Source organism: Cotesia typhae, unplaced genomic scaffold (assembly GCF_013202065.1).
Source record: "Cotesia typhae breed Kobodo isofemale line unplaced genomic scaffold, CoteBio_Ctyphae contig_5, whole genome shotgun sequence".
NCBI lineage: Eukaryota > Metazoa > Arthropoda > Insecta > Hymenoptera > Braconidae > Cotesia > Cotesia typhae.
This window is the reverse complement of record NW_027423757.1, coordinates 8,745,092-8,761,656: the sequence shown is the minus strand read 5'-3', so window position 1 is coordinate 8,761,656 and position 16,565 is coordinate 8,745,092. Positions and strand designations below refer to the sequence as shown.

Below are 16,565 nucleotides of genomic sequence, written 5' to 3'. Positions count from 1 at the left end.
ATAATGCAAGGCACTTTTACAGTTTAAGTTGTTCTACATGCGCTAAACCACTCGATCCTCTATTGTTTTAATGTCACTCGATTATTTACGGCTGACCAATTATGAAAGGGCTCTTGATACTATACACCGCTGCCTTGAGAATAATTATGCAATGCTATGGACTGTATACATATATACCTATAATAGTAATAATTAATTATTTAATTCAATTCATTGATCTTTAATTACATTTAAATGAGGCATTTTTATTTTTACTAAGGCTTTAGTGGTTAATGATATTTAAATTCAGTCAATTTGAAATTTTATTATTTAATCAATTAGACTCGACATTAACATTCAATATTCAATTAACTTTTTTGTCCTGTGTAACTTTAATCGTATTAATATTTATGCAACAAGAGATCGTAATTATAATAACAAAAAAAAAATCATCGTGGATCAGATTTAAAAATACCTACTCAACTATAATTATTGTTAAAATTATTAGAATGATATTTAAAGACTAGCTCGACATTTCACACCATTCAAATTACTCCTTACTCATATAAGTTTGAATAAATTATGCAAACCTTTAACTATTTATATCTTCCACCAAGTTATTATTAACCAGATAATTTTTTTGGTTTATTTATCAAGATCAGCGACCGCGGTGTCGAATTAAATATTAATTATCAATTCACGAATGTTTTTTGTCTAATTTGCAGCTATTGCTTGAATATTCACTCATTATTGATTTATTTAGAAGCCGTAAGTTTAAAATGTCTGAGAAATGTTTTAGCAGATTGAACAACAAGCAAAATAAAATAAAAAAATAAATAAAATAAGAGATGATGCTTTTGAGGCAAGAAAACGAACGCTATCTTACACGTATTGTAGCACTGAAGCGAGACTGCGTCTAATTGCGTTAGATAGCACTCGGGCTTATTAATAACTTGAGATTTCAAGCCCTCCGTATAAATATATACATATATGTTCGTATATATGGTATGGTGAATTTTTAGCGGCTGGAAAAGGCCACGACCGATATCTCTCTCACCTGACTTTAAACTAAGGATGGGAAATATTTTTATACTTATACACTTATTCTACAACTCTGTGTATAAATATACGTTAATAGCAGCATATTTATATTCATATACATCCAACTCTTGTACGGTAAGCACGGTACCATACCAGGAGACGGGGGAGGCAAGACGCGAGGCGTGTATGTCTGTATATGAGAAAGAACTCGTCTTGTCAACACGAGAGAGGGCAAACTAAAGCGAGAGGCGGAAGATAGTGGACATGGCATTTCACTTAATGATAAGACGAGACTTCTTTCGCGATGTCCTCGTCTCTTCTCTTATTCGTAATGTTGTTAACTTCTGACGTAGGACTTTTTCACTTTATCAGAAGGTTTAATCTCACCGACGCCGGTGAGACAAAAATATTAAGAGACTATGTCTCACTATTTTTACCTTTTTTAATGCTTAATATTTTTACTCCCGTATCAAACATGTGGGTTGAAAAAAAAAATCGATACTAATTCGTACAAAAACTCAGAAATTTACTAACATCATTTAAATATCAATCAATATTTATAATTCAAATTCAGAGTGATTTTATCGGTACGATAGATATTAAATACCAATAATTTCCATCTATATTATTTTTATTTATTAAATGTGGCTTAGTAATACTTAAACCGAAAGTAGGCATACAAATGGTCCATTAAAAATCGTACATAAGGATGTGTAGTGTATTAAATATATAAAATAATGGAGTAAGATCAAAACTCATATCATCGTAATGGTATTATTAGGCGTACGATTATATTAGGCGTACGGTTAGCGTACTGGTGCACTACTCGATACTTCTAGCCTCTTATAGCTTATAGATATAAATATTTAGATGCTGGATAGAGACAGTTGCCCTCATGTGTGTTTTTATGATGATAAAAAATCTCAGCAGAGTTTTAAATAAGAAAAATATCTATGCTAAGGAGAAAATAGTTCCGCGTACAAAGAAAATTTTTTGCTCAATAAAAGACCAACTGCAATATAAATAGTATGGTCATAAAATGTTGAGCAAGTTTATCACGGAAGATCGCGTGGATTTTAGATAAAAAAAATACCGTCAAGTGATTGTAATTCACCGGTGCTCGACTAAGCTCGAGATTAAGGCTACGGCTTGTAAATGTTAGAGAGAAAGAGGAATGACGGTGCAAGTCGCGATGACCATCGGTAGCTAGACAAGTACACACAAAGTCAAGACGTTATATTGTGGATGGTAGTCAGAGAGCTCAACATGACGTCGTTTTATTTTTCTGTACTATTACTATTACTATTGCTGGATCGTCCATAAAGAAGAAACAAGTCGAGTGTGTAGTCTGTATTTGATTTTTAGCAAACTCTATTTATCTCTTTTGTTTTCGGACATTAATGTGTATAGGTATGTTCTCGCTTACGTGGCTCCTTTGGACCACTGGCTATCTGGCTACCTTAACTTGACTGGCATACTGCTGGTTGCTTGTCAGGAATGCCTTCGGCTGAAGAGTCAACCAGAGCAGTAGTATAGAAGAGTAGCGAGAGTAGTAGACTCGTCTTTGGAATGCCGATATGAAAGTCCCCGATTAAATCAACAACTTCTTTTGTATCGCCGGTCAATTTACAATATTTCAGACGCATATTACTGCTCGCTGTTTATTCATGTGGAATATTTAAAAATTGAAGGCATGCATATGGATACATTCATATGTATTATATAGATTATGTTCAACTAAATAATTCCACGTCTGTCGGCAACCAACTTTTTGCCTTCTTTCTATTCATTTCCTTTTCATGCTTTTTAGTCTTCAGTATTTGCTCCATCGACATTTTGAGAGTCATTATCATCCTGCTGCTCCATATTAGTCTAGTCAGATAGCTGGGTTATTGTCGCGAGCATCCGTGGGGGCTACATCAATGTTAACCGTTAATTTTGACTTTTAACCGTTAATTTTGACTTGGTCCAGGAGTTTTAATAATTCAACTCTAGTGTCTGTGGCTTTGGTTCGATTTTTGGACTTGTGATCTCAAGACTTGTGAGTGAATATTCAGAATACGAAATTAAACTGGTGGGATGGAAATCAGAGAAAAAATGATGGCCTCCCATCGTGATACAACTTTTGACCTCGTCACGATTTAACCAGCTCGTGATGTTATATTTTTGTTGATAATGCAGAAATGGTTGGTGAATCCAAATATGCATGCCTTAAGCACGTATTTTAAAAAAAAAAAAAAAATATGTACAACGAATTTAATTACTATAATAAATAATTTTTCGACCTAAATCAGTGTCATAAATATTCGACAGGTGGCGTATGATCGTTAAATTCCGTCTTTACAAGAGAGATAACTTCTAAAATATATATCTGACATTGATTTTTAAATTTATCAATTTTTATTTTAAACGTCCTATTAATTAACGTAAATATTTTTTAACAAAATAAAAATTATAATAAATTATTCTTCATCTCATCATAGCTTAATATGGCAACATATGAAAATTTTTTCACGTATAACTATAAAGAATAAAACGAAAAAAGTTACGAGCCTCGTTCTGAAAGGACACAATTATGGTCTAGCTTATTTAAGGAACGTAGAATGAAATGCATTCTCCTGAGCTAGAGGTAGTTGACTAACAACCCCGCTGTCTTATTCTCACCGGAATATTTCATTAAATAATATCGAACCTAAATGCTGAGCATACCTCGAGCCTTGAGAGCGAAAAAGAGCAGAGAAAAGAGAACCAGCACAGGTTTTCGAGCAGAGAGTGGAGATAATCGTGTGGAATTAACGTGTATGTTTTCTCTGGGTGTCGTATCATCATCCATGTTACCCATCTTGCCTCCTCATCTTTCAGATGTCTGTCCCACAGATCGTACGGCTATATATAATGTATATTCTTTATCACCAGTGGGCAGGTTCCCAACCTCTAAGCACATTTAGGCTTAAAGATATATGGCTGACCTGATGAAACTGATTTTCCGAGATAAAGAGTCCCCGTACTAATGTAAGCTGCACCTAATCTCCTTGTCGTTGATCTTCAACCCGGCTCAAAATGCTGTTTCGTTGGACTTGTTTGCTTGGGATCAACATCTCTCAAATAAAATTTATTAAAAAATGTCTGTATATATCTGTAGATATGGATATTTAAATGACTAAGAAGAGTATAACGTAAATCCGGTCGTTATGTTCCTTGAGAATTACCTGCACGCAGAAACCATCGACTTCGACATTTCCACCTGCTTTAGTGGGATGATGATGTAGCAGTATCCGGTCATTTCGAAATATATATTTATTGATTTTAACAATAATAAATATGTTTAGAAACAACGGGGTATTTATTTGTCTATTGATAAAATTTATCACTGATCTGGAGGATTTTTAAATGGCATATGTTAAATTTCATGTAATTTTGAGTTTTAAAAATTACTTGATGGAAAAATAATTACTCTTTTTTAATAAAATAAAACTAAAAAAAAAAAATCAAATGATAGAAACATAAAACGAATGATAGAGAACTATTGCATTTCTGATCGGCGAAACACGTAGTAGCACGGTGTTTGTGTCACGCACATACAAGACCCAGTGGAACGTGTGTCTGCGTCAAGTTGAGGACGCTCTGGGAACGGCAAAAACCATACTGAGTTAATCAACTATTTTATAATTAAAATTCCTGAATGGAAGCGACCGAGCAAGGCTTTCTTTCTCTTCCATCAGCAACTTGACTGCACATTTAAAGTCTCTTGTACACGGTCTCAGTCTTTTCGTCTGGTGGTTCTCGGCTCTGGTTCTGAATCCAAGTGAGTCTCTGCAATGTCGTTATAGTTATAGTTAGGTGGTTCGTTCTTCTTCAGTTCACTGATAGAACCAGAGGAGCAGGAGCTGAAGCAGAGCAGACAAACGGAATAAAACGAACCGCTAAGGAGAAGAACTTGGAGAATAAGAAGAAGCGGTTGTTGGTACTGTCTCTGTGTCTGGTGGCTCGCGAATTCGCGGTAATCTCCTTCGAATTCATAGAACACCAATTAACCACTCGACGCCGACAATCTTCTCTCTTCACGCTTTAATTTCTTTCTTCCTTCTTTAGAAATGCTACTACACACTTCTGTCTTTCTTTTATTTAATGCTAAAAAAACTATCGACCTAGTTCGCCAGACATAGTATGCGGATGCTTGCCACCTGTCTTTTGATCTTTTCACTTAAGCCTACACGACACCTCTCCTCACACCCATTTATATTTAATTATTCAAAATTATACTTTGCTTTATATATTTTTTATTTTTATATGTATTAGCTTAAATTATTATTTTCATTGCACAGAATTTAAGGAAAATTACTTCTCATATGCTAAAATGAACGTGCTTTCTTGTTCAATGAGGAAGTCGTAATGACAATGTTACCCGGATATTTACGTTGGATTGCGTGACTTTTTGATAAAATAGCTCCAAAGTCACGCCATTTGTGTAGACCTACATACAAACATGCATAAGTTTCTCAATTAAATATTTCAGTCAAAGTATCTCAAAGAACATGTGAGCTTACAGTCAAAAATTAATTGCTGATATTTATTTATTATCTTAATAACACAAATAAATTGACTTGATATTTTCCATAATGATCGAAGATCAATTTTCGACGGAGATAAATTTCTAACTACCAGAAAAACCCAAACCGGAATGTCAAGGTCCCGGTCTTCTCCAGATACGATCGCGTCTATTAATAATAATTAGCAGTGATGTAGAGGAAAAAGCATTTTTTGCGATACGCGGGCGGTAATGAAGCGATAATGCAAGGATTCCATGCACTTACACCAATCGCCGATGAGACTGTTGTCATGGCCGAATGGACACGTTGCGCAGAAATCGCATTAATAACGCGTATTAAATTAAACGTTAGTTACTTCCCGCGAAGTTATTACCTACCGTCCATACGAGAAAATAAAATAATTTATTATTATAATTGCTACTTTATTTTTTTTTATTAACTCTGCATGTGTAATATAATCTGATGCCTGACGTACGTTATACGTTATTAATTCCGCTGTCGATCATCATCTTTTTACGTCTTATTTATTTTTTTAATTATCTCTCTTCACATCGATATCAATGCAAGTGTAAATTTATTGTTAATTTATTTGCTAATAAAAAAATCGATTAGATAATTTAAATGATAATAACTATCACCAATCAAAATGTAAGTTTATACAAATATTAAGCAAGATGAAAATTAAGAAAAATTTATAATAAATAATTTTGTGAACAGAGATTGAATAAAACTAAAAAGATACGCAATGAAGTTTGAGTAGATGAACGACACGAATTCCCTTTTTCGAGTAAAGACGCGACATGCCCAGTCACCAGTCTTTGCAGATAAACTTAAACTTTTATAAAATTTTTTGTCCTTATTTATTTTATTTGTCGAGTGGACGAAAACCTCCAACGATTGCGGTGAATTCCACCGCTGCTGTTGTTGTCGCCGTTCTCCCGAGTTTAAATTAATTAGGTAGGATGTTTTATCGCGCAAAAATCGTGAGCGCAAGAACAAGACGAGGAAGAATGAGACGAGCAGAGAAAAGAAGTACCAAGATGGACCGTATCAGGCTTGGGGCTCTACTCGGGGCGCCGTAACGATGCCGCCCAAAGTACTCACTAACTAACCCTCTTTCCTCCCCCCACTTAACTCTCTCATCACATCTCATCACACCAAGAACGTGCTACAAATTAAAGTAGATCCTCCCAAGCAGAAACGTCTCAAAACCTCATATTTTTCGAACCCTAATTTTAACCTTAACCTTAGCTTTAGACCCACTGCAATATTTCTCGGGAAACAAATTACTGTTTAAATTAAAAAAAAATATAATTAGATTACTGCAATAAATAACGGTGACTGAGCAATTCAACACCTACGTGGAAATATTTTATTAAAATCAATAATTATTTTTATTTTTTCATGTCTGGTAAGACTAATTGCATTTTTTCTCCTGTCTGGTATGTTCCGATCTAGACTAGATCGGCACGCAGCAGTGCACTGCGATTATTTATCTCACCGGTGTTGAACAAAAAATATATAAATAAATAATTTAAAAAGCGTGTGAGTTCCTCACAGCTCTGGTGTCTGCATTTAGATTTATACTTGCGTTTATATATGTACATTGTATATAAATACATAAATATAAAAGACAGTGGCGTTAAAAGTAACCGCCTAAGAAGTGATAAATAGAGATAGACCAGGAGAGATACCCTGAGCTGAGTTGCCAGGATAGCTGAGAGCTGAGAGCAAAGAGCTCAGTGCAGTTCGCTGTATAGTGCCCACGCCATTAGATTATCTCGTGAAATTATGAGGGAATGCTCTTTCTACTTGGCTTCCACATATTACATAAAATACATTACTTACTTACTTACTTACTTACATATATATTTATAAATATAAATTGGCGTCTTTTTCCCGGTTTAAGAGTGCACGCGCTAAGTAGTCAACGATCCATGAAATTTCTTCGCTTCACTTTTTGCTTGTGTGTGTATGTGTAAGTTAAGATACCTATACCTATACTTGTATTTGTATGAGAGAGAGTATTTTGTCTGTGTAATCGCCTGACGCTTAAATTTTTAGACTAATAGCACAGACATTTATGGTATGTGTAGTGTAGAGTAGTGTATATTGTGCCGGTCGGGTACTTTGCGTGACGCTAAACTCTCCTGTCGAGACTAACACATTCTGTCTTTCTTTTCTGTTTCAGACGCCATGGGTAAGTTTGCTTGATGGTAGTGAACTTTTGGGTTATTCATTATTTAAGTGAGATACACACTTGTATAACCGCGGTAAGATCTATCATGGGCATCAAATATGGACCTTTTTAAATATATTAATATAAATGTAAATATAACTATGAAAATTTACGTGAGCTTTATCTTGATCGACTTAAGACTAACTACTAATCTGGTGTAAGATGCTAATGTTAGAAAAGCGCTATATTATCAATGCTGAATAATTTTTGGCATTCACACCTTGGATAATTGGCTTACGGTTTTGTTATTTAAACTCATTACTTAACTAAAGATACAGAGCGTATCGTCTGCGTGATTATTATATTATAATTTTACAATGTTTTAAATATTTATTCTTCTTATTTTTTCATAATTAATTAATTGTTAATTATAAATAGAATTCATTTCATCAAACACGTTAAATAGACCTAGAAATTTTTTTTTTTTATTTTTAACGAAGAAATCGGGACAAAGATTTAAAATTAGTGTTCAATATAATTTTTATAACCTTGAGAATAATTATTGAAAACTTTTAAAAATTATAAATTGAATTTTCGAACGAAACAGTTGCGGTTGAAGTAAAAAAATAATCTAATAATTTCTAAGAATAATAATGATTTGAATGCATTTCTGTTGGACTCGTTCTGGTGTTTGGCAAAAGGTAAGGTTGGACATCAGCTGCACGCCGTGAGGTAGAAGTGTCTGGTTTACCAGCCGACTATTGGCTCGTTTAAGCCGAATGAGAAAAGAAGGTGAGCAAAAAATGATCGTAAGAAATAAAATAACAAAATAGTGAAAAATAAAATGAAAAGTGTGAGACCAGAAAGAAGAAAAAAAATATATATATATATATATATATATATATATATATATATATATATATATATATATATATATATATATATACTGTAGTGTCGGTGCGATCTTGAGCACACGGTAGAATATAAAGAATAACAAGAACAAGACTTTAGTAGCTTAAAGGCATATATAGATATATGTATGCTCTTATTTTTTTAACAATATCTTCTATCTCGCTTTTTGCACAACTCTGAAAAAAGTTTTCCCTCGAGAGTTTTTACTCGTTAATTAGTTGCATTTTTTTACGATCTGCAGCGAAACAAGACCGAGTACATCTGAGGAAAGAAAAAACAACCTGAGCTAAAGTCCAAGTAAAAAAATTTATATGTATATCTATATATCTATATAGTCTGCAAAAAATTATAAAACAGTCAGCTAACTCTTGATCATCGCGCGAGTAAAGTAGAGGAGTTTATTTTCAAATCTACTGGTATATAATGTTAGCCATTGTGCTATTGAGGCCTCAAGAGCCTTAAACACATGTAGTCTGACAAGAAATTACATACACGTTGCCGCGAACTATAACTAGCGCTATGTTGTAGACATTCATCGGTACGATAAAGACCTAACAGGATTTCTATTTTTTTTTTTTTAATTTCAACAATCGACAATTTTAAATTTCAAATCAAAACACCTAATTTTGATATTAATATCAACATAAATTTTTTTAATTCAGTTCACGTAATAATTTTGAATAAAAAAAATTCAGATGTGACTTAATTCAAACTTTGTTATAATAACAATTAGAATGCAAACGTCCACAATCTCACGGTGGTTGAATATTTACACGCACCCGTCTTTTAACATAAGACATAATACAAATAACAATAATATTTTTCGTTTTTCTGCCACCCATCTTCAGTAGTTGATGGTTCGTCTCCTGCCTACGATCTAGCCGGATGGCCCGGCCCGCGAGATCTGCGTTAATGCGTTTTCGGTCCTGGAAGCGATAAAGCGACGCCTTTTATAGCTCGTTATTCCGCGAAAACCAATGAGAATGAGCATGCATGAATGACGTAGCTTTTACATACATTTAAAGTCAGCTCCTGGTCTCATGTCATCCTTATTTATATAATACATGCATGCAGACGTTACATCTACCAGTACGGTGTAATAAACATTTCTGAATAATTTAAAACGTCAACAATCAGCTTCCGACATAAGAGCAAGCCGACTGGTTTTGAAAGGTTAAAAAATGAAATGAAATAAAATAAAATAAAGAAACAATAGATAATAAAATAATGCAAAGGTAAGAGTAAGGGTGGAACACCCTCAACAGTTCCCTTCGTAATTCACGCCTTATAGCTACCCCGTGCGTAGAAACGCGAATGAAGTTGCACCCGTTGCGGTCTCTCGACAAATAGATTACGTGCTGCCGACTAGAGGGTTTTCGGGCACCCTCGACACACTCCTCGGTCTCTTTTCTTCTCTATGTCTGTCTTTCGCGCATACCAGGCTCATTCGCCCTCATCCTTTTGGAAAACCGGGTAGTGGTGGAAAACCGGCCTCACGCATGCCACTCACGTACTCATCCACCGAGTCGAGCTCCACTCACGTTTCTCCTCATCTGTCCTCTTCTCTCATTACCTTCCTCTGAACTATCTGTCCTTAACGCACCCCCAAATTCATATATATATCTCCGGTCACATATAGATACAGATAAAATAGAATTTCTGGTAGAATTATCCTCTTCATGCCCCTCGGAATCGCGTTATCCCCTGTTATATTTATTCCTCCGCGAAATTGTTACGCGTTAGATATCCGACCCCCGCTGAATAGAGAACATGTATGTCTGTATATGGATGGATACTCTTTCCCTTTCCAAACCATTCTGTTATCAAATCTACGTACGTATTACAGAACCGTCGACTTTTAGGACCCTCCGGGAAGGAAGTCGAAAGACGTCATTAAAATTCCTCCCTCGTAACATCCATCAGAAAGTACTACCGCTGCTACTTTGTCTGCATGGGAGTATAAGCTAGAAAAGGGACATCTGAGAATTAAACCATAGAAACTATCGTCGTTAGTAATTAATCTTTGTACATCTAACGTACAATCGTTAATTTGTGTTTAACCCAAGTGAACCAGTGACCTGAGGGCTGTCGGGCGAAACCCAACCACAAAACACGTTTAAGATTTCCATTTGTGATTTTGAGATCCACTCTCAACTCGGGTCCTGATTCTGATAATGATGATGATGAAAAAAGCAAAATTATTAGAATAATTTAGGTACATTTATAATAAATAAAAGAGACGATGATGGTTTCTTTGTGATATCATTTGGATGAGTAAAAAAGGGTATACTCCCTGTTTGGAATTACTCTTTCAGAGAGTAGTCTCTGAGAGAATGTTCTTCTATCGCTTTTACATCACGATCCCAATAAGTTAAGTCTTGTGAGAATGAGGAGCATCATCTTACCAGCGGATATAAAGAAACCGATTCCGATCCCGATCCAGAGGATGCGCGTGACGAACGGGTGACTAAATCGTTCCTTAAATGCTATCACCCGAGATTCAAAGGTTCTTGCAAGTTAGTCAGAGATACCACAGCAGAGGTGTACAACTTGGGGGAAAAAAACTCACTAAAACTAACTCTGTGTGATGTTTACCGCCGCGGTGCGAGGATTTAAAGTTGTTTATCTACTTATTATGTCAGAATCAGCTAATTGGGCATATTTGGGATTGGTTATTTGCCGGTAGTAGGGTATAAGCTCCAATACCAAGAGCTTTTGTCTTAACACACATCAAATGTCTCTTTTTATCAATATTATCCCTTGTCTTACTTCTTTCCTCTCTTGTTTCTTATTTCTTACTTTATCATTCTTTTTATTTCACTTCGCACCGTTTAATCCTCTTGGTGGCATCCAAACTCGAAGGTCCTGAGTCGACCAGCCAGCCAGCCAACCCGGAGAATTACTCTCTGCTGGGATATAATATCCGTTCACAAGAAAATCCACATAACTCTCTAGTCCGTGACTTTCATTCGTCTTTAGGGAACTCTATCGTGTCGTCAGACATCACGTTTCATTTCTCACTCCATACAATTATTTCATTGCATCCCATCATCTCATTCCATTCCATTCCTTCCTTTAGATTTAATTCTTTCTCTCAACTCCTGGATCAATTTTATTTATATACCTACACATACAATATCTTAAACACATATCACTTAACAAAAGATACATTGCTTAATTTAAAGCTATACTTTTGTTGAACGACCAACTAAAAGATCGTTGTCTTTTTAAACAGCTTTAGCTTGCGGTTTATACACTTTTAGATCTCGACATCCAGCCGAACGCTCAGGATCAATTTCCTACTTATATTATACACAATAACAAGTATCTCTGCAGTACACTTTACACTATTACACCCAACCATTCACTTACTTATATACTTATATCCACACCACACCACACTGCAGACATACAAAACAAGTTAAGTGTAAGAACGGGCCATCAGGTCTTACAAAGAAGCACGTGTCTGCTTAAGATGTCGTTTGACAGACTTTCGGATGCCAATTCCTTCCAAAGAGTATCAAAGGAGCCGCATCTTCTCAAACCTTATAGTCTTTGACTCCATTTAAGTCCATGAATTTTCATAAGAATTCCCTTCCAATCGACCAGTTATTAAGTTACAATCATATATTAAATAAAACTCCTATAAATCGATCAATAAATATTAAAACTAAGTACATAACTGTACAAATTAAATACTCTAGAGAATATTAAGTACTCACTTAATCGAGCTTTCTTAGATAATAAATCCACCAGGAAATAAAGTCAAGTCGGATCCCAACGAGTGTTTACGGGTCGAGTGCATAAAATGTGAATGGTTATGCTGGCATAAAAATCCTATTTATATTTATACTTATAATTATATTTATTGAGCATACAGATTGCATATGAGGTTGAAGAAATATTAAGCTTTGGCAATTTGTTTAAAGCGAAACCCGATAAGGAGTTGTTTCTTAGTAAGTGGCGCCGGATGCGCATCAAGCGCTCTTTAGCTCGCAATTTATTGTACAATTAACGCTGTTTATTCTAGTACGGAACGAATAACTTGAGCTATAATACCCGACCGGTTCGATAGCACGCGATGTATCTCTTCATACTCTGAAACGGGAATAATCTTGTACCATATACCGATGTTAACCATCTGAAGATCGGTAACTACTGAAGATCGACACTTACACTGATACTTAAACTTACAATCATTTTGCTCGATGCTCATACTGTCTTCATTTTCATCCTCATTCTCATTACAAATACGACACTTTTTGCCGGGTTATTTTCTCTTCATTAATGTTAATGCTGATGTCAACGTCGATCTCTGACAATTGCATCTTTATTCTTTATCCGGTGTGACGAATTGTCTGATTAAAGGTTATTAAATATTAGCAGTCTATTATGGACAGAGTTGCATGGGACAGGAAAAAGTTATAATAAATTTATGTGAAAGCTACTACGTGTATGTATATCGCGTATGTACATATAGGATAACATTTTAACAGACATTGACCGGTGAGTGGTCCATAGTTGTTGCACGTAGTAGGGTCAGATCCCAAGGAAAGTGCTGGAATACCAAATTACTTGCTGTTCCATGCAAGCATGTATTCCCAAAGATGCCCGACGCTGCTGAACCCAGCCCGGTCTCGATGTCACGTCATACATAAGGTATGACCGGTGGTCAGCCTCCCCCCTCAATTGATTTGTTCAATAGAAAGAAAGATAAAAGTAGTGGTGATGACCCACTGGGGTGAGCGACGCAAATTGAAAATATCCTGACGCTTATTTATTTATATTTTTATTCCGGTCAATTCCTTGCCCGTACTGGCAGCCCAAAGTCCCACGGGAGTCAATTTACCGCGTTTCTGATCAAAGGCCAATGAAAATAATATTTCACGGGCTTTGTCACGTGGTCTTACGGGAAATTGTGCAAGGGCAAAGGCTTTGCCGATATATATATACACATATATATAAATTTGTGTGGTACACATACATGTGTATTAATATTTTATAGATGTATGAGGACGGGGGATACAGACAGGAAAACGCTCTGGTGCTAGTATAATTGCGGAAGACACGATTCCCGGTGTACACGCGAGGCAAAAGATAGTCTACGGTTCGGTGTAGAATACACAAGATGGTTTGCTGGTTAAAAAAATATAACGCCGTCGACGAGGTGTCCGTACGGTTCAGCACCCTCCAGACAGGCTTATCTTCTCTATACTTTTAGTGCCTGCACGAGAGATCATTCTTTCTTTCTCTCTCTATTTCATTTTCTCACTTTTTTGCCTGGTTCTTCTGCTCCTTGCTGCTGCTCTGTACGAAGCGCGTACATGTCGAATAAATTGCACGCATCGAGTACGCCCGTGAATAAGAAACGCGGCAATTAACGAAGGTCGTCCTGGAGCACTCACCAGTTCAACCAGAACTCACCAGTTCCGCCCTTTACTTAATGCTGATTATCTTCAATTCGTCTTTATCTTTATCATTTAAATAATATATAACATTTGTCTAAAACTATTCCTCGGGTGCTTGCTAATAATTTATTGCTATTAGATACTCGTGTTTGAATTGCTCGTTTAAAACTGTACTCGTACTTAAATTCAAATTAATGTGTATTTACTTGATAATGATAATAATAATGATGATAATGATAGTAATGATAATACTGGTGCTGGCGTGGAAGAATAAAAGCGGATGACAGAATAGACGACGGGATGCTTTAAATTCTCCGACTCGCGGAATTCCAACGGTCTTATGCATAAATCAGAAAATAATGAATGAATTGCTCGGGAACGAGTGTAGACGCGAACCGTATCAACTCCACTCCGTATAATTGCAATAGTAGGATACATATACCACATTAATTACCATCTAAATCGTATTATATTTACATTGTTTTACGTAAGTTAAATGTTTGACTACACTGTTTTAAATAATTGAAAACTTTGCTGTAAAAAAAAAAATTAATAATATTTTTTGTGTATTAATTTGAATTTTAAAATTTGTTTTAAATATCTACCAAATTTTTCATAGCTTGATTTAATTAGAGGGGTCTAAACCAGGAGTAGAATGATGATTCATATTTATAGAAAACGGAAATGAACAAAAAAAATTACAATATTAGAGATGGGGAGAAAAACAAAAGGCATTAATGATTGATGTTAAGCCTGGCTGGTCTAGTTAGAGACAATAATCTCGTGTGCAATGACATTATATCCACGAACAGCGTTGTTTGTATTGAGTATGCTAATTAATTCGATGGAGATTGAGCTGGCGATAAACATATAGCATATATAGCTTAACAGCGTGTGTACGCTGAGTACTACTTGATACAATACCATTCGAGGGACCGAGAAAGTCCTGGGTGAATATTTTTCGTCCTTCACCAAGTACAACGAACTACCGTCATGCTAACTTAATTACACAGAATTTTATAATTTTTAAATTTTAATGTCATGCCTAGATAATATTCAACTTGTTTAGACTAGCTTTGTAATTATTAAATTTTGTATCCTGTAAATCGAGATGTAATTACGCGTGCGCTGACTATTCTGTTTCTCCCTAAGCTATCTACTGTGCTGGTACTGGTACTTGAATTCACCGACCATAATTAGAATTAGGTTAATGTAAATGTCTGATGCACGTTCGATCGGCGTTTGCATCACTGGTGTGCGGCAATTGCACTGAGTACCAACAGCAGCAGCAGCATCAGAAGCCTTCCTATCCCTATTCCTATGAGTGTTTAGTAACTACGTTATGTATGTTAATTACTATGGATGTTGTATGTAGTAAGGTAATGGTAATCGATCGTTTGCCACGTGGAGATACTCAATACTCGAGTTTAATCTTTTTACCGACTAATAAACGCATGATTGCTTTTTTATCATTCTTAATTGCATTAGAATTAATTATGAATTATTAATACTTTGACAAAAAAATTTTGTTATCATTATAATATTATCATATAACATAATGTTATATGATAAAATAAATAAAGAACAAAATTTATCCCTAGAGATTGCTCCATTCACTCAAAAAATAATATTAAACTCGACTTTTATTCTCTTCTCTTATTTTTATCTTTTCCCTGAAGAATTTCATTTAAATTCATGAAACTCGTGCAAGTCAACGCTGTCCGGTCTCTTCTGTCTACCCTACACTCAAGACCTGGAACCAGAGACTTTTCTACGCGGTTTAATATAAAATACAACGAGTCACTCTTCAGACAAATTTTTATTAAAAATCATCAACAAAATTAATTAAAATTGATTGCAAATAAATGATAGTATAAAATTGTTATTGGATAAATTTAAAAGTGGACCGAACCAACTGCGTTAATATAGCGACGTCCATTTGCCTGGACTTCCTCGTTGAGATAAACGGGACTCGGGCTTATATATTACTGTCCAGGTTCCAGGTATACTCAACGATAGGTTAAATTGCTGTCATCAGAGAGGTCTTTTCTCAAATAAAATCCTCGAGATTGAAGTGCATTCGGCAATTCATTTATTTTTTGTTGTCTTGTATATAAATTTAAACAAATGTTAGGAGTAATGTTGAGAGTCAATGCATTAAAAACGCAAGAACGGACAACCGATTGCCGTTTAGTAACAACCGTCGAATGCAAATGACGAAAGACATATCTCTGGTGAATAGTACTACGCTAGCAGTACAAGGTAAGAGATAACTAAAACCATCAGACTCCCACGATGAGCATCGCCGGTTGATGACGCAGCAAATTTCTGCATAAATATAATATAGATACGTCTATCTTTATCTCTTAGTCTCTCGTTTTTCTACATACTACATACATATATAAATATATAATAATAAATATTCTCGTTGTTAGCTTTGATGAATCCCAACATGGTGAAACGTAAAGACTCGCATCAATGTCCAATCTTCTCTCT

The 16,565-nt window shown here is 35.3% G+C and overlaps 1 protein-coding gene across 4 annotated transcripts in view; it reads left to right on the top strand.

Annotated features, from left to right (window-relative positions):
• The window catches only part of Hth (Meis homeobox homothorax), a 267,463-nt gene that overhangs the window by 106,717 nt on the left and 144,181 nt on the right, over positions 1-16,565 (top strand). For 3 of the 4 annotated variants that reach the window (XM_074248775.1, XM_074248773.1, XM_074248772.1), the window contains one exon: positions 7,762-7,770. The exons of the other annotated variant lie outside the window; for it this stretch is intronic. In XM_074248775.1, the coding sequence (XP_074104876.1) occupies positions 7,762-7,770 (9 nt within the window). The remainder of the gene's footprint in view (positions 1-7,761; positions 7,771-16,565) is intronic. 4 annotated transcript variants of the gene reach the window in all.